Genomic DNA, 25,026 nt, shown 5'->3' with positions numbered 1-25,026 from the left:
CTTTCTACTTCTATTCTGTTGAAAGAGAGTAGTCAATCTAAGTTACAGTACAGCTTATGAATGCATCTTCTCCTACTTGGGGAAAATTCTTCAGCATCGAAATGTATCCTCAGTTTTAAAAAATGGCCAAAAATGAAGTTACTGATTTACATTCTGCCTGTAGTGTGAGAGCGCCCACTTCACAATATCCTCATCAATAATGAGTTTTGCCAGTCTTTCTTTCTCTTCTTGAAAAACTAATTTTTTTTTTTTTAACCATTTCTTAGGCCACTCCCATGGCATATGGAGGTTCCCAGGCTAGGGGTTGAATCGGAGCCATAGCCACTGGCCTACACCAGAGCTGCAGCAACACAGGATCCAAGCCATGTCTGTGACCTACACCACAGCTCACGGCAACGCCGGAACCTTAACCCACTGAGCAATGCCAGGGATCAAACCCGCAACCTCATGTTTCCTAGTCGGATTCGTTAACCACTGAGCCACGATGGAAACTCCCTAAAAATTTTTTTTTTTGAAATAATGATATATTCTCAGGAAATTGCAAAGAAAGCACAGAGAGGTCTCGTATACCTCTTACCTCCTGTGACCCTCAGTGGTCACATCTTACATAATCATAGTATAATGTCGAAACCAGAAAAGTCATCATTGGTACAATGTATGTGTATATATAGTTCTGTGTCAATTTATTGCATCTGTAGATTTGTACGACTTCCGCCACAATCAAGATACAGAAAATGCCTTTATTGGGTTCAGTGATAAGACTAGAAATTGAACTCATAGCTTATAGGAAGTGAAAAGCTTGCTCTTAGCAAATTTTCTGTTTACCCCAACTCTGTAAGCCTCAGGATTTTACTCGTCATCTTATTTCTTACTTATGTGTCTGTTCTGTCACCTCAGACATCTCTTTTTTAGTCATTCTTCCCCACTCCTACCAACCACTGGAAACGGCTGATTTGTTCGGGGTTTTGGGGTTTTTTTGGTTGTTGTTGTTTGCTTGTTTGTTTTAGGGTTGCAACTGTGGCATATGGAGGTTCCCAGGCTAGGGGTCTAATCGGAGCTGCGACAGGTGCCTATGCTACAGCCACAGTAAGGCCTGGTTGGAGCCGCGTCTGTGACCTACAGCAGAGCTCACAGCAATGCCGGATCCCTAACCCACTGAGGGAGGCCAGGGATCGAACCCACGTCCTCATAGATACCAGTTGGGTTTGTTACCACTGAGCCACAACTGGAAGTTCCTGTTTTTCATCCTTATAATTTTGTCATATGAGAATATTATTGAAATGAAACCATACAATATGTGACCTGTTAAGAATGTCTTTTTTTGGATGGAAATAGATATTCTCGCACTAAGTGATGTAAGTTAGAAAGAGAAAGACAGATACCGTGTGGTATCACTTAGATGTGGCATCTAAAATATGGCACAAATGAACATATTTGCAGAACAGAAACGGACTCACAGACATGGAGAACAGACTTGTAGTTGCCAAGGGGTGGGGAAGAAGGGAGGGAGTGGGATGGACTGGGAGTTTGGGGTTAATAGATGCAAACTGTTACATTTAGAATGGATAGACAATGAGGTCCTGCGGTATAGCACAGGGAACTATGTCCAATCCCTTGTGATGGAATATGATGGAGGATAATATGAGAAAGAGAGTGTGTATAGATGTATGACTGGGTCACTTTGCTGTACAGCAAAAATTGACAGAACATTGTAAATCAGCTCTAATAAAGAATTTTTACAAAGAGTGTCTTTTTTACACAGAAACAACCTAAATGTGCATCAACAGATAAATGGATAAAGAAAATGTGGTATATACACACAATGGCATATTAGCCATAAAAAAGAATGAAATAATGCCATCTGCAGCAACATGGATGGACCCAGAGATTACCATACTAAGCAAATACCATATGATCACTTATATGTGGAATCTAAAATATGACACAGATTTATTTATGAAATGGAAACAGACTCACAGACGTGGAGAACAGACTCTTGTAGTTCCCAAGGGGAGTGCATGGGAGGGTTGGATTGGGAGTTTGGAATTAGCAGAGGCAAACTGTTACATATAGAATGGATAAACAACAAGGTCCTATTATGTGGCACAGGGAACTATATTCAATATCCTGTAATAAAGCGTAATGGAAAAGAAAAAAAAAAGAATGGTCTTTTTTCACTTCTTTTTGTCCCTGAAGTCCATCTAAGTTGTGTATATTGATAGTTTGCTTCTTTTTCTTGCTGGGTAATATTCTAAGGTATGGATGTACCACACTGAGGTCTACCGTTCACTTACTGAGCGACGCTTTGGTTTTTAAATTTGATATGACTAATCATGCCTAGGTGTTTGTGTGGATATAACTTTTCTCTGGAATAAATGCGCCAGAATATGACTGGTGGGTCATAAGTGTATGTTTACTTTTCCAAGAAACTGTCAAACTGTATCCCCATCAGCAATAAGAGAGCCAGTATTTCTGCATCTTTACCAGCATTTGATACTGTCACTATTTTAAAAATGCCTAGAACATTGTATTACAGATCCATATAATGCCCATTTGAAATATCTCCATGTAAACCTCATCTTTAAGCAAATAGCGAAGTTTTACAAAACTTTTATGACAACTCATTATCATACGTTTTAAGAATTGTTTGCTAGATGTTTTTAAGTTAGAGGTCTGATTAGACTAGCAGAAAAATTTGAAGTTACTAATACTGTTTTGATCCATATACTTCAGAGAATAGAAATTCTATGATGAATGTTTTAACAGCTTTATTGAGGTATAATTGGTAAAAACAAACAAACAAACCCCAACCTGCACAAATTTAAAAATTAAAGTATAGTTGATTTACAGAATTGATTTGGGGCCAATTTCTGCTGTACGGCATAGTGACTCTGTGTGTGTGTGTGTGTGTGTACACATTGCCTTTCTTCTATTATCTTTCATCATAGTCTATCTCAAGAGACTGGATGTAGTTCCCCGTGCTATACAGTAGGACCTCATTGCTTATCTGTTCTAAATGCAATTGTTTGCATCTCCAAACCCCCACCTCTCCGTCCATCCCACTCCCTCTTCCTCCCCACTTGGCAACCACAAGTCTGTCTCTATGTCTGTGAGTCTGTTTATGTTTTGTAGATAGGTTCATTTCCGCCATATTTTAGATGGCATATAGAAGCATTATCTCATGTAAGCCTGCACATATTTAATGTATACAATTTGATGAGTTTGGACTTATGCATATACTTGTGAAATCCTCACAACAGTAAAGGTAATAAACATATCCTGCACTTCTCAAATTTCTTTGTGACCCACACTTAACATGAGAGCTACCCTCTTAGCACATTTTTAAGGGCACAGTATCATATTGTTAATTATAGGCGCTGTGTTATGCAGATCACTAGAATTTATAATATCTTCCATAGCTTTACTTCACCTATTTTGATAGGTATGTTGTATTGTTTCATCGTGGTATTTGTGTTTCCTGATGGCTAGTGATGTTTAACATCTTATGCTTTTTGCCACTGATATATCTTTGGTGAAATGACTCCATGTGCTTTACTCATTTTCTTTTTTTTCTTTCTTTGTTTGTTTTTTGTTTTGTCTTTTTAGGATCGCACCTGTGGCATATGGAGGTTCCCAGGCTAAGGATCAAATAGGATCTGTAGCTGCTGGCCTACATCACAGCCACAGCAACACAGAATCTGAGCTGCATCTGCGACCTACACCATAGCTCACAGCAACACCAGATCCTTAACCCACTGAGCGAGGCCAGGGATCGAACCTGTGTCCTCATGGATGCTAGTCAGATTCATTTCCCCTGAGCCATGACAAGAACTCCCTTTACTCATTTTCTAATTGGCTTGTGCGTTAGGCAGAATTATGTCAGTTCTCCACCAAATATGTCCATGTCCTAATCCCCCAAATCTGTGAATATGTTAATTACATGGGAAAGGAGAATTAAGGTTGCAGGTGGAATTAACATGACTAATCTAGTGCCTTTGGATTATCAGACTGGCTCTAATGTAATGACAAGATTCCTTGATGGTATAAGGGGGAGGCAGAAGAGAAGGTCAGAGTGACATGGTGTGAAAAAGACTCAGCCTGCCATAGTTGCTTTCAAGATAGAGGAAGAAGGCCATGATGAAAGGAAATGGATTTTCCCTGGATCCTTCAGAAAGGTGTACAGCCCTGCAAACACCTTGATTTTAGGCCAATGAGATCTCTGTTAGAGTTCTAACTTTCAGAATTTTCTTTTCTTTTTTCTAACTTTCAGAATTTTAGGATTATAAATTTATGTTGTTTCAAGCCACAAGTTTATGGTTATTTGTGAACTCTAGATATGAGTCCTTTTCAGACATGAAATGTACAGATATGTTCTTCCTGTTTCTCTCTTTTTTTCTTCATCCACTTAAAATTGTCTTTCCCAGTCCAAAAGTTTTAAGTTTTGATTTGGTCCTCTTCATTGAATTTTTTCTTTTCTTCATGATGATTTTGGTATCGTGTCTAAGAACTCACCAAACCCTAGGTCTAGAAATTTTTCTTTTTTTTTTTGCCTAAAAGCTTGTAGTTTTATATTTTACATTTAAACATATGACCCACTTTGAATTAACTTTTGTATAACGTGAGATTTGGATTGAGCCTTGTTTTTTTGCCTGTAGAGTGCCAATGGCTTCAGCATCATTTGTTTAAAGGCCGTTTCTCTTCCACTGATTTGCTTTTGCATATTTGTCAAAAATCAATTTGGAATATTTGTGTAGGTCTATTTCTGGGGTCTCCATTCTGTCCTTCTGCCAATACAACATAGTGTTGATTACTGTAGCTATATAATAAGCCTTGATATTGGTTAGAATAATTTTTTTCATTTTTTTTCCTCCTTTTTTGGCTGCACCCTTGGCATATGGAAGTTCCCAGGCCAGGGATCAAATCCAAGCCACAGCTGTGACCTACACCACAGCTGCAGCAACGCTGGATCCTTGATCCACTGTGCCCAGCCAGGGATCAAACCTGTGCCTCCATAGAGATTATTAACCCTCTGCGCCCAGCAGTAACTCCATCTTCTTTATAAGATTATTTTAGCTATTCTAGAGCCTATGCCCATCCATATGAATTTAAAAATAAATTTATCTGTGTCTAAAGAAAAATTGTGCTAATGTTTGATAGGAATTACATTAAAGTTTGTATTAATCTGAGGACAATTGACATCTTTGCTATGTTGAGTCTTGCAGTCCATGAACACAGGTCCCCTTTTAATTAGATGTTCTTTGATTTTGTTGATCATCACTTTGTCATTTTTAGCATACACGTCCAGTATATGTTTTAATTTACACCTTTTTCTTTTTTGAAGGGATGGCAATTATAAATGGTATCGTATTAAAAACTTGGGTTTCCACATCTTCCTTGCTAGTATACAGAAATATGAATGATATTTATATGTTTATCTTTAATATTCTGTAACCTTGCTGTGCTCACTTGTTAGTGCCAGGAGGTTTGTTGTACATTCTTTGGGACTATATATGTAGACAGTTACGCCTCCTGTATATAAGGACAGTTTTATTTCTTATTTTCTGCTCTGTATGTTTTTTCTTTTTCTTTTTTCCTCTCTTATGGCACTGACTAGAACTTCTAGTACTATGTCTGTTAACCCTGGTGAGAGTGGACATCCTAGCCTTGTTCCCAGTCTTAGGGGGAAAATATTCAGTCTTCATCAGTACTGAGTGTGATGCCAGCTATAAGTCTTTTGTATATGTTCTTTATGTTGCTCTTCTGTATTTCTTATTTTCTGGAAATTTTTATCATGAACGGTGTTAAATTTTGTCAGATACTTTTTCTGTGGAAATTGATACGTTTTTTCTTTAGCCTGTTAATACAGTGGGTTACATTGATTGATACTTGAATATTGAACTAGACTTATAGCCCTGGAATTAACGTGTTTGGTGATGGTATATAATTATTTTTACATATTGCTAAATAACTTAAGATTTTGCTAAGATTTTCTTAAAATTTATTCTTAATATTCATGAGGGATATTGGTTTTTAGTGTTTTTTCTTTTTTTGTGTGTGTACTTTCTAAGGCTTCATGAAATGAATTGTAAAGTGTTCCTTTTTTTTTCCCCCTTTCTGGAAAGGATTGGTAGTATAGGTGTATTGGTAGTGTTAATTCTTCTTCTCCTCCTTCTCCTTTGCTATTTAAGTCTACACCTGTGGCATATGGAAGTTCCCAGGCTAGGGATCGAATCAGAGCTGCAGCCAGCTTACACCACAGCTACAGCAACATGGGATCTGAGCCATGTCTGTGACGTACACCACAGCTCCTGACAATGCCAATATCTTAACCCACTGAGCGAGGTCAGGGATCAGACCTGCATCCTCATGGATACTAGTTGGGTTCGTTAACTGCTGAGCCTCAACAGGAACTCCATATTAGTTCTTTAAATGTTTGCTGTGATTCTCTAGTGAAACCATCTAGGCCTTGAGATTTCTTTTTTTTGAATTATAAAATTATGAATTCAGTTTCCTTAATAGAGTTTTTCAAATTAACTGTTTCATATTAAGTTGTGGTAGTATGTGTTCTTTGAGGAATTGAAGGAGTTCATCTGAGTTGTCAAATTTATAAGCATGGAGTGTTTATAATGTTCCCTTATTACCCTTTCGATGTCTGTATGGTTTGTATTCTCCTGTTAAATTCTTAATATTGGTAATTTAAGTTTTCTTTCTTTGCTAGAGGTTTGTCAATGTTATTGATTTCGCCAAAGAACCAGATCTTTGTTTACTTAATTTTCTTTATTGCTTTTCTGTTTTTAATTTTATTGATTTTTCTCTTTATTATTTCCTTCTGTCTGTTTGCTGTTGTTTTGTTTGCTCTTCTTTTTCTTTCTCTGGACTTAGGAGCTTGGATGACAATTTCATTGTTTTCTAATCTAAATGTTTAGAGTTAATTTCAACACTGTTTTAGCTATCTCCTCAACATTTTGCAATGTTGTATTTTCATTTTCATTCACTGCAATGTATTTTTTGATTTCCCTCCTTGACTTACGTATTATTTAGAAGTGTGTTGCTTAGTTCCCAAGTGTTAAGAGATTTTCTGGTTATCTTTCTGTTAGGGGTTTCTAATTTGATTTCATTGTGGTCAACTAGCACCCTCTGCATGATTCCAGTTCTTTTATTTTTATTGATCTTTATTTAGTGGCCTAGAATATGGTCTGTCTTAGTATATGCTCCTCGGACATGTAAAAAATGCATTCTGTTGTTGGGTGAACTGTTCTATAAATGCTGATTAAATCACATGACTAGTTTTGTTGAGTTCCTTTGTATCTTAATTTTCTATGTAGTGCTTATATCAGTTTTTGAGAAAGGCATGTTGAATTCTCCAGCTGCAGTTGTGGACTCGTATAATTCTTTTCAGTTTTTGCATTATGTATTTCAAAGCTTGGTTCAAATCACATATTTTAAAAGTTGTTTGGTTTATTTACCATTATGATTACTATCTTTTTGGTAGATTCACCCTTTTACATTACATAATGTTCCTCTTTGTTTCTGATCATTTTCTTTGATTTAAAGTCGACTTTATTATTACTCTAACCTATCTTGCTTTCTTCTGATTAACATTTTCATGATATGCCTTTTCTCTCCGTTTTACTTATAATCTACCTATATCATTATGGTTGAAGCGATTGTCTTAATTCATAACTATACTCTTTCTCAAGGGCTCATGTTTGCACACGCACACCATTCATTTGCTGAGTGAACTAGGTCATTTTCTTATAACATTTTTCACAATCTAGATTAGGTTTAATTGTATTCTTCCAGAATACATATGTTCCTCTAATTCCTGCAGCCTAGCTGGTAGGACTTAATTAGATTTAGGTTTAGATTTTTGTTATAGTTCCACACAGGTGGTGCTATGTGCTGCTTCACATCAGGAGGCACATAATATGTCTGTTTTTCATTCTTCTAGTGTTAAGATTGATTTAGAGGGCTCAGGTGTTGTTAGCCTGATTGAGCCATTATAAAGTTCTTAAGCAACACCTTTCCTATTAGCATTGATAATCCTTTGTTTCATTAGGGGCTGCAAATGGTGATTATTTTTCTGTCATTTCATCTGCACTTATTAGCTGGAGTTCTTCTATAAAGAATAATTTTCCCGGAGTTCCTGTTGTGGTGCAGCAGAAACAAATCCAACTAGGAACCACGAGATTGAGAGTTCGATCCCTGGTCTTGCTCAGTGGGTTAAGGATCTAGCGTTGCCATGAGCTATGGTATAGGTCGCAGATGCGGCTCAGATCAGATCTGACGTTGCTGATTTAGCCCCTAGCCTGGGAACACCCATATGCCGTGGGTGTGGCCCTAAAAAGAAAAAAAAAACCAATAATAATAATAATTATAATTTCCCCTCATCAGCTATTTGGTTAACTTGCAATGCGATTTGTACAGAAAAGTGCAGGATAAATAGTTGATTCTTCCCTCTTATTATTTACAAAATAATTAGTTCATTTTCCTAGCTACTTCCAAAGGTGATCAGTGATTTTTTTTTTAGTATCTTTTGAACTCAGGTTTAAAAAGATTATCTATTGCAGATTTTATTTTTAATGTCCAAATTGTCCTGTGTTTGGTGAATGAGAACTCCTTCAAGTTGCTCTGGGTCCTTTAGACATAACCCCAGTAGACTTTGACACCAGTAGACTTTGCTATTATCTTGTTTTACGGTACAATAAAATGTTTCAAGATCATCCTATACATTTGGTACCCTAAACTTAGAATTACCCGTTTCTCCAAGGAGCTGTGGTTTCTTTTAGTGGGAAATGTTATTTAAAGAGCACAATATGTTGTTGGACTGTCATTGCTTACTGAGCTTTCATTACTTCTGGGCTCTTTCAGTAGGCAAGTTAGAACAAAATAATGCCATTTGCAGCAACATGGATGGAACTAGAGACTCTCATCCTGATTGAAGTAAGTCAGAAGGAGAAAGACAAACACCATATGATATTATTTATATCTAGAATATAATATATGGCACAAAGGAAACTTTCCACAGAAAAGAAAATCATGGACTTGGAGAATAGACTTGTGGTTGCCAAGGGGGAAGGGGAGGGAGTGGGAGAGACTGGGAGCTTGGGGTAAATAGATGCAGAATGTTGCCTTCAGGATGGATTAGCGATGGGATCCTGCTGTGTAGCACTGGGACCTCTGTCTAGTCACTTATGATGGAGCATGATAATGTGAGAAAAAAGAATGTATACATGTAAGTGTAACTGGGTCACCATGCTGTACAGTAGAAAAAATATATATATAAACAAATGATAAAAAAATCTGTAGTTCATACATATTTTAATTTAATTTTATTTTATTTTGTTTTGTTTTTTTGTCTTTCTAGGGCCATACCTGTGGCATATGGAGGTTCCCAGGCTAGGGGTCAAAAATCGGAGATACAGCCATAGCAACACAGGATCTGAGCTGTGTCTGCGACCTGCACCACAGATTACGCAACACTGGATCCTTAACTCACTTAACCCGCTGAGCAAGGCCAGGGGTCGAACCTGCATCCTCATGGGTGCCAGTCAGATTTGTTTCCACTGAGCTATGATGGGAACTCCTATATTTTCATTTTAAATTTAAGATTGTAGGGTTTCTTACTAGAAGAACTTTTTTTTGGTTTTATACTTTTTTTTTTTTTCCTTTTGGGCCACCCTTGTGGCATATGGAAGTTCCAGGCTAGGTGTCAAATCAGAGTTGCAGCTGCTAGCCTACGCCACAGCCACAGTAACTCCAGAACGGAGCCGCATCTGCAACCAACACTACAGCTTGCGGCAATGCCAGATCCTTAACCCACTGAGCAGGGCCAGAGATCAAACCTGCATCCTCATGGATACTAGTTGGTTTTTTAACCTGCTGAGCCACAATGGGAACTCTGGTCTTATACTTTTGTAAATGTTGAAATGATTGGTTTCTAACAACAAAAAAAAATTAAAAAAATTTTATTATAGTTGGTTTACAATGTTCTCTCAGTTTCTGCTATACAGCAAAGTGACCCATTTATACATATATATATAGACATTCTTTTTCTCATATTGTCTTCCGTCATGTTCTATCACAAGTGATCCCTGTGCTATACAGCAGGATCTCATTGCTTATCCACTCCAAATGCAATAGTTAGCATCTACTAACCCCAAACTCCAAGTCCATCCCAATGCCTCCCCTTCCACCTTGGCAACCACAAGTCTGTTCTTCAAGTCCATGAGTTTGTTTCTTTTCTGGAGATAGGTTCATTTGTGTCATATATTAGATTCCAGATATAAGTGATACCATGTGGCATTTGTCTTTCTCTTTCTGACTTATGTCACTTAGTATGAGTGTCTCTAGTTCTATCCATGGTGCTGCAAATGGCATTATTTTGTTCTTTTTTATGGCTGAGTAGTATTCCATTGTATATATGTACCATATCTTCTTAATTCATGTAACTGTTAATGGACATTTAGGTGTTTTCATGTTTTGGCTAATGTGAATAGTCCTGCAATGAACATAGTGGTGCATGTATCTTTTTGAATGGAAGTTTTGACCAGGTGTATGCCTGGGAGTGAAATTGCTGGATCACATGGTGGTTCTTATTGCTAATATAATGACCAACAATGAGCCTACTATCCACTGAACATATATAGTCAAAAGCTCTGTTTTAAGGTAGGTTAGAATAATTGTTTTATTTTTATGGTTATGACACTGACCTGATAAACAGCAAAGTTCATTTGTTTCAGTTAGTTTTCAGTTTCTAAGAATTAATTTTAAAAAATGTTTTAGGGATTTCTCTGGTGGTGCAGCAGGTTAAGGATGCAGCATTGTCCCTGCTATCCCTGGCCTGGAAACGTCTCTATGCTGTGGGTGTGGCCAAAATATGTTTTAAAATTTCCTTTTAACAACTCTATTGAGATATAATTCACATTAAGTTCACCACACAATCCACCCATTTAAAGTATACATGCAATCCAACAGTTTTTAGTACATTCACAAACAGGTGCAATCATCACCACAGTCAATTTTAAACATTTTCATCTCAAAAAGAAATCCCATATTTTAAAATTATCACCCCAATATTTTTCATTCCTACCAGACCTAAGCAACCACTAATCTACTCTCTAGAGACTTTCCTGTCCTGGTCACTTTATGTGAATAAACTCATACAATATGTGGCTTTTTGTGACTGGCTTATTTTACTTAAAAAATGTTTTAGAGGGCTTTCCGTGTCTCTGGTCCAAGAAGACGCTTCAGTCTCACCCTTGGTCCTGATACTTTCACAGAAAGGTCTTGTTTATGGATAATTGCTACTTGGTCTTTTGTGAGGGGGACTGAATTTGGCAACACCCTTGTTGGTGACATCACAATGCCTGTATTATTTTATATTGTAATGATTATGTATATTATATACGAGTCTTTATCTTTCTCTAGTGTATCTTATTTGCTTTTTCTAAAATTACTTTTGGTATTTAGGAAGGTTTATCTTTACATTCAGTAGTTTTCTTTGCATATAAACCCTTGATAGAGCCTATGTTGTTATTTATTGCTGTATAACAAATTACCCCCAAATTAATAGCTTAAAACAGTGAATATTTGCTTTCTTAGTTTCTGTAGGTCAGGAAACTAAGAGAAGCTTAGCTGGGTGCCTCCTACTTGGGGTCTCTCATGCATCTCCAGTCAAGCTGTTGGCCCAGACTGTAGTCATCTCAAGGCTCAACTGGGGCTGGCAACTCTGCTTTCATTCACGTGGCTGTTGGCAGGCCTCAGAAGATCCACCGCCAAGTGCACTCATGTCTTTGCTGGCAGGCCATGGTTCCCCACCACATGGACCTCTCTATAGGTTTACTGAACGTGCTTACAGTGTGGCAGCTGGTGATCCAAGAAAGAGCCGAGCCAGATATTGCCCAAGATAGAACCAAATCAACTAAAATGGAAAAAATTAAAATCTTAAAAAAAAAGAAAACCACTGTTAGAACACCAAAGTAATAAATTAGTGCACTAATAACTACAAAGCAAAACCCAGTAAACTTCCAGGGAAGAAACCTGGCAGACACCTCCTCAGACAGTCAATCAAGGGTAACATCACCAGTAATAAGACACATAGGTCTCGTGTGTCCTCCAACATGGGGCACTGAGAAAGAGCACATTTGGCATCCTTTCTAGTCATACGTAGCTTCAGTCTAATTGGGGCAGACAGCAGATAACCCCAAACTGAGGAATGTTATTTAAAAAAAAGAAGACAGGCACTCTCCAAAAGTGTCAGATCCATGCAAGACAGAAAACAAAAAATAACTGAGCAACTTCCAAGGGTTGGAGATAGAAAGAGACAAAAAAGAAAAGATGAAATGAAATCTTTGTACTCTCAGATATAACATCCATCACTTGTGCTGTATTGTATTTATTAGAATACCTAAGTGCAGCCCACAACCAAGGGGAGGGGATTATATAAATACATGAATGTTTGGAAATAGGTATCATGGACTGCCCTCAGTAGGGGCTTTCTGCCCTAATTCCCTTAGTCCTCCTTTATTCTATGTGGCTAAACAGTTTGACCACCTATTACTTTGTTAATAATCTTTTTACTTTTCAGCTTTGTTTTTCTTTTCATGTAAAATTGTACTTTCATACTTTGTCAGAAAATATAATGTTGAAATTCACTTCTTTTCATGTCTTTGGCTTTATTTTAATCTTAGCTCTGCAATTAAATATATGAGATACTAATATTTTGCTGAAGTTTCCCAGTCATCTTTTGTTTGGATGAAGCCCATCCTCTAGTATATCCTTCAGAGGGGGGCAACATGTTTATAATATTCCCCGGGCTTCTGCATGTTCAGAATTCCTTTCGCTGTAGCCTCGATCATGGAAGGAGAACTTGGCTGCTTATAAAATCCTGGGCTCTTGCTTTTTAAAGTCTTTGGAAAATGCTGCTCTTCCATTTCCCCATTTTGTAGGTTGCTCTTACAAAATCTAATGACATCTAATTCTCTTGCCCTTGTATGTTATTTTGACTTTTTGCCTAGAGACCATGAAGACTTAAAAATTCTTTAGTCTAGTAGTTCTTCTAAGCTATGACTAAGAGTTGATTATTTTGGCTCAGTGTTCCTGGGTAGCTACCGGTCCCTTTGGATTGTTTTTTCTGGAAATTTTTATTTTCTTCCTTTTCTTTTCTTTTTTTTTAAGATGATTGTACCTAGCGCATATGGAAGTTCCCAGGCCAGGGACTGAATCTGAGCAGCAGGGCCCAGATCCTTTGATCTATTACACTGGACCAACACACCCATAGCAACCTGGACCACTGCAGTTGAATTCTTAACCCATGCTCCACAGCAGGAATTCCACTGAAAATTTTTCTTGGATTATAATTTTAAATATCAGTGCCCCTTCAAGACTTTATTTTTCTTCTTTATGGGCTCCAGTAAAAACATGTTAGAATTCCTTTGTCTTCTATTTCAGTAATTTTTTCTGTAATCTTTTCTCCTCTTTCAAAATTTCATATGCATTTCTTTGGGTATTTTCCTGATTTATTTCCATGTACCTTATTACATTTTCATTCAAATCTATTTTCCTTTATGCACTGTTTTCCCTTCTGTTTTGCTGTGTCAGTGCCTTACTGTCTTTTGAACTTTTAATGATTTTAAGGTTTTTTATTTGAGTTAGTATTAAGTTTTTTTGGTTTTTGTTTTTTTTTTGTTTTTTTGGCACCAGGTTGAGCAACCTAGCCTGCTGTTACTGAAAATGGAAATCCCTCAGTCATAAATGGGCCCCTAAAGTTGCAAATGTAAGGAAATACGTACAAAGGGGAGATACCATATTTGATGATGTTTTGATTTGGACGTATTGGGTAGCTGTTTAAGATCTTATTTATGATCATAAACTTCAAAAAATTTTCAGAAACTTCTTTGCTGTATCATCATACTGACTTTTTCAATTTTCTGCCCAGTTCACAAAAGGCCTGAAGCCTTATGTTATTCTCTTTGAAGGGTGTCATGAGAAAGAATTGCCAAGCAGATAAAGTAGCAGACTGTGAAGTATATTTATTGAGCAGCTTTTGTTTGTTTATCCAGGGAAGTTTAAAATACCAAAATGTAGGAACTGCTTGTGTTTTCCTGTTTATTCTGAGATTAGCAAGTACTTATGTGCTTTGTCCAAAAGGGATCCTAGACTTTCAGATAAAGCTTAATCTAGACAGGTTTATAGAATGGACTCCTTCACTTAAGGCATTTGTTCCAAGCAGTGGATATATTTTGAAGATTAGTATTTTCTAAACCTTCTGTAATTTAACAAAGCTTTGAAAAATATGATCTGTATTCAGGAACTAACTGTATTTGTTCTATTTTTTTTTTTTTTTTTTTTTTTTTTTTTTACTCTTAGGTTAAACAAAGGAAATAACTAAAAATGGCAAGTAGAAGTCTTGAGGAGTCCATGGGGGCTGTTCAGATGGGGTTAGTCAGAATGCTTAAAGGATTCCAAAGCAAGATTTTGCCACCTCTGAGTCCGAAGGTGGTTACAGAAGAAGAAGTAAATCGAATGGTAATGTATGAGAGAATCTCAGAGTAAAATACTTAATTCAGTCTTTCTTCTGAGGAGAATGACAGTTGTTATTTGGCATTCTCAGAATATCAGAGAATTACTGGCTGATAATTAATATCAATCTAGTTAACATGTTTACTTAATGCAGAGCATAGTTATCTTTTCAGGCCGGGAAAATGAAATTACATACATCAAATAGAGGCTTAAATTTCTTAAACTAATCAGCTGAAATAAGGCTATGCAAGCAAATGATTGTTTTTCTCAGTAATAGCTTGAATCCTAAGAACCTGACATTTATGTAATACAAAACCAGTCAAATATCAGAATTTCATTGATTTAACGTAAATAATTACTGGTTGATCAGCAAGAATCATTTTTGTGTAATTATAGAACAAAGATCGTTAAAATGAAGACTGTATCATATCTAGGAAAAATGCATAACTTTTCTTGTCCTTTAAGATAGAAAATGATTACATTTTTAATGAATTCTAGTCATTGGGTGAGAACTGAATTATAAACTACATGCCATAGGAACTATCAGTAGAAATTGAAAATGTTAAAGATAGTATTCACTGCATTTTAAAAGCTAGTCTCAAGCTATGTTTCGGTTAGAAAAATAAAATCATCATTTTCTTTTGTGGTGGTTATTGTTTCATATTTAAAGTAATGCCTTCCTTTTTGCTTTTAAGAGTTTATTTTTATTTAAATCATAACACAGCTGATACCTCTGACCATTGTAGCATTCTAATCTGTGTTCCAATCAAAAAGAACCTTAAAAAACCAAGTTGGAATCTATATAAGAAATATGCCTTCAGTTAGTGGAATCGATCACAGAAATTAATTTTGTGGGGAATTTGAAGAGCATCGATTTTAACCCAAGACAAAATGAATCAGCTAAATTATACACCCCTGAGTATTTTAAAAAGTCTTGGCGCATAGTTAAGCATTATGTTGCTGCCAGTGATCACAATCTCTTTGCATATAAAGTAGGCCCTGAAACAAAGTGAACATTCCAAAACAACAGTTAAGACCTTACTTAAATGATTTTATTCAACTGATAGGTTACATTTTTTCTCTCCTAACATTAGAAAGTGTTAAGGCATATCACGTTTTTATGTGGGTATGTGGATGTGACTGGCTGCCGGATCTGATTGGCTTAGAGCTCATTTAAAACGAGGTCTGAATGTGCTCTTATGATTTCTAAAATGTTCAAATTCACTTCCATGCAGTGCAGTCACCTCTCTCAGATCCTTTACATTTTATATGATTTCTCTTTAACCTGATATCACTTGATAAACACCCCAAAGCTTTACTTGCATGTTGTATCTTCAGTTGAGAAATGTTGCAGACCCCTTAGCTCTGAAGCCCATAAGTGATTTTTGGAAACCTAGAGTTTTATGCACTTCTGAGCATACATGTTAAGCTCTTTAGACATGTTCTTGTGCAATTTCTTGACCTCCCTCTCCTCTCCTCCAGTACTTTTGTGTGATTCCTTCCATATCATAAGGAAACAGCAACCACATGTCATTTCAAATTATTGTGCAAAGAGCTCAGAAGTGCATGGGTACTTTGCTTATATTATTTAGTTATTATAAATATTTTATAAGGGAACTTAGTCGCGTTCCAGAATTATCCTAAAAGCTGCAAACACAAATTATTCATTACTGGCACTTATGAAAACATTTTTTCAGTATAACCATGTATGAATCTTTGACTCCTGTTGTTTTAAATTCTAGCTGACGCCCTCAGAGTTCCTGAAGGAAATGTCCCTCACCACAGAACAGAGACTGGCTCATACACGTATTATGTGCCGACCGCAGATCATTGAACTTTTAGATATGGGAGAAACAACACGGCAAAAGGTAGCTGCTTTCTGTCATACTTGTATATGAAGTAGGCCCTGAAAAATGTGAATATTCCAGAACAAGGCTAAGCAATACTTATTGTTTCTGGGCCAAGCAGTCCCTTACTGGAATTGTCTTATATATTCTCTTTCTACCTCTCTTGATCTTGCTATCTTTAATTTGAAATTGAAAGAATTACAGGGTACAAATAACTTTTGATTAGTCACATTTCTTCCTTAGCTACTTCTAGACACTATTGTTTATAGAATAGGAGTAATTCCAAGAGTTATATCAGCCAAGCCCTGTGAGGTTATCTTCCTAGTACAAGAAATCCATCCTTACCTGAGCTGTCATTACTAGACAGAAAGAAAGAGGACTGGTTTATTTCAAAATAGGCGTTTTTGTCTATTCTGGCTCATTTCCAGTAACAAATGCATCCTTTTTAGTCTCTAAAGAATAGCTGTTTTAACATGTGTCTGTGATCTGGTGTAAACCATTTTTCCAGGCGTTAGGAGCATGTGATTATAAAGTAAGATTTTATTTCCTACTTTTTATTTAATTTCTTGAATTATATGCTTCACCTTAGAGTTTGCGCCTCTAGGAGTTGACCTGCTAGAGATGAGCCTCCTCTGAAGGATTCCCCAGCTATTCCTGAGGGTGTTTCACAGTTACTTCCCACATGACAAGTGAATTTCCTCAGGCTCTTTTGATCTCATGGTCATGCCATTGCCTCGCCTGCCTAGGCTATGCAAAAAATTTACTCTTCTTCTGGACACTGCCAGCTTTAGTTCTTGTTTCTTTTCTTCCCCATCATTACCCTCTAACTTTGAGGGCAGGGAACACAGCTTTTCCCCAAGCTGATTCATCCTTACTAGGATGAATTTGCTCCTTTCCCATAGCATAACTAAGACCAGAGTATGCATATTGTTCTGTGTACTGCTTGTATGTATGTGCTTTAATGCATGTTGACTCCTGCTATTAAGATGAGGAAATTAGTATTCCATGTCTCATTGTCTCTCCTCTTTCTTCTTTCAACTCAGGTACTTTTACTTTATTTTGGGAAGTTTCATTTGTTTCTTATCTGGGTGAGAGTCATCCTCTTTTAATTTCCTCAAAAAGAGCTTATGGAAACTATATTTCCCTGATGGTATATGTTTGACAGTATTTGCCTATTGCCTTTATAGATGAACTGCAGGCTTAAATTTTGGATGTAAAATTCTTGGGTCACACATTCTCCCCATAAGAGCTTTGCAGACATTGTGTCCATTACTTTCTGGCTTTAAATGACGGAGTGCAAGTAGGAAGCCATCTTTATTTCCCCTACTGCTGATGCTCTAATCTTTTAGCTTCTATGCCCAAAGATTGTTAATTTTTATTTAATGTCCAATAATTTTATTAGGATGTGACTCAATTTTTCCTGAGACACTATGTACCCTTATTTTATTTCTAGAAATATTTTGAATTATCAAGTATTTTTTCATGCCCATTTTGGTTCTTTTCTTTAGGGATATCAATTGTGAATATGCTGGACCTTCTTTGCCTTCTATGTCTCATATTTCCTCTCTAACCCATTAAACTTCCTTTTCATTTACATTTCATTGTAATTATACTCATCAGCTTATCCTCTGTATCGCTTACTTTGAGTTGTACATGTATTTGTGTTTCTCTTAAAAGTCATTCTTAAACTTGGCCAGTTCAACACACCTGGGTTGTCTCACAGCATTGTACACACAGCATCTTTTTTTTTTTTTTGTCTTTTTTGTACCTTTTTATTCACTTGCCTTTTTCTTATCTGTTGGATCTTCCTCCTCTTCCTGATCACTAAACATTGTAGCTCCCCAGGTCCTTAAACTTCTTTCTCTCCTGAACTCACTCCTTAGGTGATCCCTTGTAGGAACAAACCTTTAAATTTCACCTTTTAAATGATGACTTTGGTAATTCCATCTCCTGATATGGCCTAGCCCCCGAACTCTGGATCTTATATTCAGCTCAATGTATGATTGGCAGCTTAAACTTAATATCTTTAAGATCTCATTTTTGCATTACATCCCTTTCCTATAGAAGTAATTGTTCCTCTTTTGTTTTTCCTCCCTCCGGCATGTAGCACCCCCATTTATACATTTTTCTCAGGCCAAAAACCTTGGAGTTTTCTCTGATACCTCTGTTTCTCTCACCTCTGCTGGAAATCCAACAATATGTGCTAGTACACTCTGCCTTCACAATTATATCTTCAGTGAAACCACTTCTCAGACCTTCTCATGAAAAATGTCATGGGTGGAGTTCCTGTCGTGGGTCAATGGTTAACGAATCCAACTAGGAACCATGAGGTTGTGGGTTCTATCCCTGGCTTTGCTCAGTGGGTTAAGGATCCGGTGTTGCCGTGAGCTGAGGTGGAGTTTGCAGACTCAGCTTGGATCCTGCATTGCTGTGGCTCTGGTGTAGGCTGGCGGCTATGGCTCCAATACGACCCCTAGCCTGGGAACCTCCATATGCCACTGGAGCGGCCCAAGAAATGGCAAAAGAAAAAAAAAAAAAAAAAAAAAAGAAAAATGTCATGGGTAGTTTGAAAAGCATTGCATTGAATCTATAGATTGCTTTCAATAGCATGGCCATTTTTACAATAGTAATTCTTCCAGCCTAGGACCATGGAATATCTTTCCATTTCTTTGAATCTTCTTTAATTTCCTTGATTAATATTTTATAGTTCTTAGCATGTAAGTCTGTCACCTTCTTGGTCAGGTTTATTCCTAGGTATTTAATTTTGGGGGGTATCATTTTAAAAGGTACTATATTTTTGTATTCCTTTTCTAATACTTCATTTTTAGTGTACAGAAATGCAACTGATTTCTGAATGTTAATCTTATATCCTGCTACCTTGCTGAATTCATTGACCATTTCCAGTAGTTTTTGTGTGGATCCTTAGGGTTTTCTATATATAGTACCATCCCATCTGCATACAGTGACAATTTTACCTCTTCTCTTCCAACTTGGATACTTTTACTTTTTTTGTTTGTCTGATTGCTGTGGCTAGGACTTAACAATATTATGTTGAATCAGAGTGGTGAGAATGGGCATCCTTGTCTTGTTCCAGATTTTAGCAGGAAGGCTTTCAGCTTTTCTCCATTGAGTATTATACTTGCTGTGGTTTTGTCATAAATGGCCTTTATTATGTTAAGGTATGTTCCCTCCATACCACTTTGGTAAGAGTTTTTATTATGAATGGATATTTGACTTTGTCAGATGCTTTTTCTGCATCTATTGAGATAATCATGTGGTTTTTGACCTTTGTTAATGTGGTGTATGGCATTGATTGATTTGTGTATGTTGAGCCATCCTTGTGAACCTGGAATGAATCCTACTTGGTCATGGTGTATGATCTTCTTTTATGTTTTGTTAGATTCAGTTGGCTAAAATTCTGTTGAGAATTTTTGCCTCTATATTCATCAAAGATATTGGCCTCTAATTTTCTTTTTTGGTAATATCTTTGTCTGATTTTGGTATTAGAGTGATGGTGGTGTCGTAGAAAGTCTTTGGGTGTGTTCCTTTTTCTTCAGCCTTTTGGAAAAGTTTAAGAAGGATGGGTATAATTTCTTCTTTGTAAGTTTGGTAGTATTCGCTTGTGAAGCTATCTGGTCCTGGGCTTTTGTTTGTAGGGAGGGTTTTTATTACATATTTAATTTCATTTGTAGTGATTGGTCTGTTCACTTGATCTATTTCTTCTTGATTTAGTTTTGGTGGGATATAAGTCGCTAGAAAGTTGTCCATTTCTTCTAGGTTGTCAAATCGTTGGCATACAATGGTTCATAGTATTCTCTTACAGTTTTTTTGTATTTCTGCAGTATCCGTTGAGATTTCTTCTTTTTCTTTTCTTATTTTGTTTATTTGGGTTTTTTTCTCCTCTTCTTGGTCAGTCTGGCCTGAGGTTTGTCAATTTTGTTCACCTTTTCAAAGAACCAGCTCTTGGTTTCTTTGATTTTTTTTCCATTTTTTTTGAATCTCTATTTTGTTGATTTCCTCTCTGATCTTTATGATTTCCATCCTTCTGGTGACTTTAGGTTTTGTTTGTTTTTTCTAATTTGCTTAAGTGGTGTGTTAAGTTGTCAATTTGAGATTTTTCTTCTTTTTTGAGGAAGGCCTGTATTGCCATGAATTTCCCTCTAAGCACTGCTTTTGCAGCATCCTGTAAATTTGGAATGGTTGTGTCTTCATTATCATTTTTCTTGAGGTATTTTTTAAATTTCTTTTTTGATTTCCTTATTGACCCATTGTTGTTTTTTTGTTTGTTTGTTTGTTTGTTTTTGCATAGCATGTTGTTTAGTCTCCTTGTAGTCATTTTTTTCTCATTTCTTTTCCTGTGGTTGATTTCTAGTTTTATGCCATTGTGGTCAGAGAAGATACTTGAAATAATTTTTATACTCTTAAATTTGTTGAGGTCAGTTTTATGCCCCAGTACATGGTCAATCCTTCAGAATGTTCCACGTACACTTGAAAATAATATATATTCTGATTTTTTTGGGTGTAAAGTCCTGAAAATGTCAATTAAGTCTAACTTTTTTATTGTGTCATTTAGGATCCCTGTCACCTTATTGATTTTTCTGTTTAGAGGATCTGTCCATTGATGTGAGTGGGGTGTTAAAATTCCCTACTATTATTGTATTTCCATCAATTTCTCCTTTTATGTCTACTAGTATTTGTTGTATGTATCTGTGTGTTTCTATATTAGGGGCATATATATTGACAAGTGTGATATCCTCTTCTTGAATGGCTCCTTTTATATTAAATAGAGTCCTTCTTTGTGTTTCTTTATGGCCTTTGTTTTTTTTTTAATTAAAAAAATGTTTTTATAAGTTTTAGGTTCTCTTTAGTCTCTTTGCAGTGCTTCTTTTATTTTATTTTTTTGTCTTTTTGCCTTTTCTAGGGCCGCACTCACAGCATATGGAGGTTCCCAGGCTAGAGTTCTAATTGGAGCTGTAGCCACTGGCCTACACCAGAGCCACAGCAACGAGGAATCCAAGCTGCATCTGCAAACTACACCACAGCTCATGGCAATGCCATATCCTTAACCCACTGAGCGAGGCCAGGGATCGAACCCGAAACCTCATGGTCCCTAGTTGGATTTGTTAACTACTGAGCCATGATGGGAACCCTTATGGCCTTCATTTTAGAGTTTATTTGTACTGGTATGAGTATTGTAACTCCTGCTTTCCTGGCTTTCCCATTGGCATGAAGTATCTTCCCATTTCCTCACTTTCAGTCTATATGTGTCCTTTGCCCTAAAGTGAGTCTCTTGTAGACAGCTTATTTGTAGGCTCTTGCTTTTTTTATCTAGTCTGCCACTCTGTGTCTTTTGATTGGAGCATTGAGTCCATTGACATTTCAGGTAATTATCAATAAATATGCATTTATGGCCTTTTTAAACCTTGTTTTCCAGTTGATTCAGTGTTTCTCCTTTGTTCCCCCCCCCTTTTTTTTTTGATGATTTCCATTTATTTTATGCTTGTGCTTTTTCTTTTTAGTTTTTGTGAATGTAATGTTTGGTTTTTATTTGTGGTTTCCCTGTTTTTTAAGTATGTTAACCCCTTCCTATATCTGCATGCTTTAGCCTGACAGTCATGTAGGTTCAAACACATTATAAAAAAAAAAAAAAAGAGTCTAGATTTTCTTACTTTCCCACATTCTACGATTTTGAAGTCGTTTTTTTAACATCTTCATGTTTGTCCTTTTGCTGTTTCTTATGTTTATCATCACTTTTACAATAGGGTTTTTTTTTTCCTTTTAAATCTGTATACTGGCTTGAGTGGTTGCTTTTCAATTGTGATTTCCTCCATCCTCTTTCTTCTTACTTCTTTTTTATTTAGAGTATTTCTTTATTTATTTCAGTATTTCTTTTGAATGGGTTTTAGTGTTGCTGTACTCTTTTAGCTTTTGTTTGTTGGAAAAATTCTTTATTTCTCCTTCTATTTTAAATGATATTCTTGCTGGGTAGAGTATTCGAGGCTGCAAATTTTTCCCTTTTAGAACTTTGACTATATCTGCCACTCTCTTCTAGCCTATAGTGTTTCTGTAGAGAAATTAGCTGATAGCTTTATGGGAGTTTGTAATTAACACTTTGTGTTTCTCTTGCTGCATTTAGAATCCTCTCTTTAACTTTTGGCCTTTTTATTATAAGATATCTTGGTGTGGGCCTATTTGGGTTCAATTTGGGGCCCTCTGTGCTTCCTGTATCTTTAGATTTGGAAAGTTTTCAGACATAATTTCTTCAAATAATTTTCTATCCCCTTTTATGTTTCTTCTTCTTTTGGAATTCCTATTATGCATAGATTGGCCTGCTTTATATTATCCCATAGATCTCTTATATTGCTTTCATATTTTTTCATTTGGTTTTCTGTCTGCTGTCCTGATTGGGTGATTTCCATTATTCTGTCTTCCAAGTCACTAATTCGTTCTTCCGTATTATTCATTTGCTCTTTAGTGCCGTTAGCTCAGTTCGTGTCTCTGCAAATGAGTTTTCTAATTTTTTGGCTCCTCCTTATATTATCTAGTCCCTTTCTAAAGTAATCTGCATTACTGTTTATATCCACTCTTAATTCCTTCATACTCACCCTTAATCCCTTCAGTATTTTCACTATCTCCCTCTTGAGCTCAGTATTTATTAGACTGAAGAGGTCTGTTTCCTTGTTTGCTGCTTCTGGTGAATTCTCCTGTCCTTTTAACTGGGAATGGTTCCTGAGCTTCTTTATTTCACTTATTTTTTGTTTGTTTGTTTTTCTCTGAGTTTAGGGAAATCAAACTGTAGTCTTGTAGGGCTATTTCTATGCATGAGTGCCCCTTTGTACTTTGTGGGGGGTTACTATTTATTTTTGGCACAGGAGTTTGGATATTTGCTGTCTCTGTCTTCAATGTTATCAGGCTGTTATCCCCAGGATGCCGTGTGTGTTTCCAGGGAGAAGGAGGCACTGGGTAGAGCTAGGAGTCGGTGCCTGGTTGCTGGGCTCTTGATAGTAGAAAGGACCTGCAGGAAGACGGTGCAGGCTACGCCTAGTTGCAGGGCCCTGGGAAGTGGTCATGAGCCTCAGGCAGATTTAGATGGCGCCCGGGGCATTTGTCAGTGGCATTGGCAGGGTGTGTGTGTTCCTAGGGGAGTGAGAGCAACAAGAAGTAGTGTTCGGTCACAATGCCCTCCTCTATGGTGCCCTCTGAGGTGACTGGGGCTGCAAGTGGTGCCTGTTCATAGACCCCTAGTGGTGGCAGGCTATGCCCACCTCTGGAGTCAGAGATAACTGCAGTGGTTTTCCCCTGACACCTGTATACCACACAGGAAGCACCCTGTCATGCTTAGCCCATGCAGGATGTGCTACACAGTCTGCTCCTAGTTGCAGGTACTGGTAAGTGACAGTGATCAGGCATGTGTGGGTGCTGCCCAGAGCATTTGGCAGTGGCAGCTGCAGGGAAGATGTGTTCCCAGGGCAGTGAGAGCAACAATGGGTGGTGCTTGGGTGCAGTGCCCTCTTTTTTGCCAACATCTGAGGTGACTGGGGCTGCAGGTGTAACCTGTTCACAGACCCCTAGTGATGCAGGCCACACCTCCCTCTGGTTTCTGAGATGACTGCTGTGGTTTGTTCCCAGTGACTGTAGATCACTCAAGAGGCACCATGTTGTGCTTAGCCCCCCCCAACCCCCTGGCTACCCTTAGCCCACACAAGATGTGCCCAGCCACCTGAAACCTACACATGAGGTGCCCAGTCTCCCATAGCCCAAGCAAATGGCCTCTCACCACCTGTAGCCTGCGCCAGAGGCACCCCACACTCTGAGAGCCTGTGCCTGTATAGGAAGAGATTCCTATGGAGGTCCGCATTTCCTTCTCTTGCCCTCCCCAACAATGGCATCTTGCTTCTCCTGTGGGCCCAGACCTCCTCCAGGGTTCTCTTGGCTGCGGCATTCTACTCCCCAGCCCATGGTGCACCGCTCCCTAACCTCTCAGACTGTCCCCACCCAGCCAACCCTAGTCTTCTCCCCAGAACTGACCTCTGGAGCCTGAGTCTCAGCACCTAGCCCCCGATCCGAGTGTCTCAGGCTGTGGTGTCTGGGACGGTGGTGCATATGATCTATGCAGCTTTCCCTCTGCTTTGCCCTTATCAGCTCCCTCTCAGGAGTGCTAGTTTCATCTGATTCCTTTCTCTCTCTCTCTCTCTCTTTTTTTTTTTTTTTTTTTTGTTTGACCCAGTCATGTGGAGGGTTTCTTGCCCTTTTTTGGAGGTTTAAGTTCTTCTGTTCTGTGTGAATCGTTTTACTCATAGGTGTGTTTTTTTGGGAGAAGGTGCATGTGACATTTTACTCCTCTGCCATCTTCGCACTTGTTCTTCCCTCTGACTGCAATGCTGTTGTCTCATGTCTTTGCATCACTTGCTTCAGGTCATTTTCTCAGAGAGACCATCCCTTGACTGCCTGTTTTAAGGAGCAACCATCTCCCATTCACTCTGTCCTGGTTTGGTTGTCTTCATAGCCTTATGAAGAAAGGCTGCCTGACCTCATATTATGTATTTATTTTTTTTAATTCCTTTCCCCAGACATTTCAGGTTCGTGAGACAAGAGCTGTGTTAACTTTATTTACTACCGTATGCTCAACATATGGAAAATACTTGAAACTTTATTA

General features: G+C 37.5%; 1 protein-coding gene across 6 annotated transcripts in view; it reads left to right on the top strand.

Moving 5' to 3' along the window:
• HYDIN (HYDIN axonemal central pair apparatus protein) overlaps window positions 1–25,026 on the top strand; it is a 549,453-nt gene that overhangs the window by 196,497 nt on the left and 327,930 nt on the right. For all 6 annotated transcript variants that reach the window (XR_014805538.1, XR_014805539.1, XM_084959659.1 and 3 more), the window contains 2 exons: window positions 14,371–14,529; window positions 16,266–16,391. Coding sequence is in view for 3 of the 6 variants with exons in the window: in XM_084959659.1 (XP_084815785.1) it covers window positions 14,395–14,529; window positions 16,266–16,391 (261 nt within the window). In the remaining 3 variants the exon portion in view is untranslated. The remainder of the gene's footprint in view (window positions 1–14,370; window positions 14,530–16,265; window positions 16,392–25,026) is intronic.

This window comes from Sus scrofa, chromosome 6, assembly GCF_054392235.1.
Source record: "Sus scrofa isolate SSC_HxYL_T2T_F1_AM1 chromosome 6, Sscrofa_HxYL_maternal_Yorkshire_Landrace_v2.0, whole genome shotgun sequence".
In the NCBI taxonomy this organism is placed as follows: Eukaryota; Metazoa; Chordata; class Mammalia; order Artiodactyla; family Suidae; genus Sus; species Sus scrofa.
This window is presented reverse-complemented; position numbering and strand designations above follow the sequence as displayed.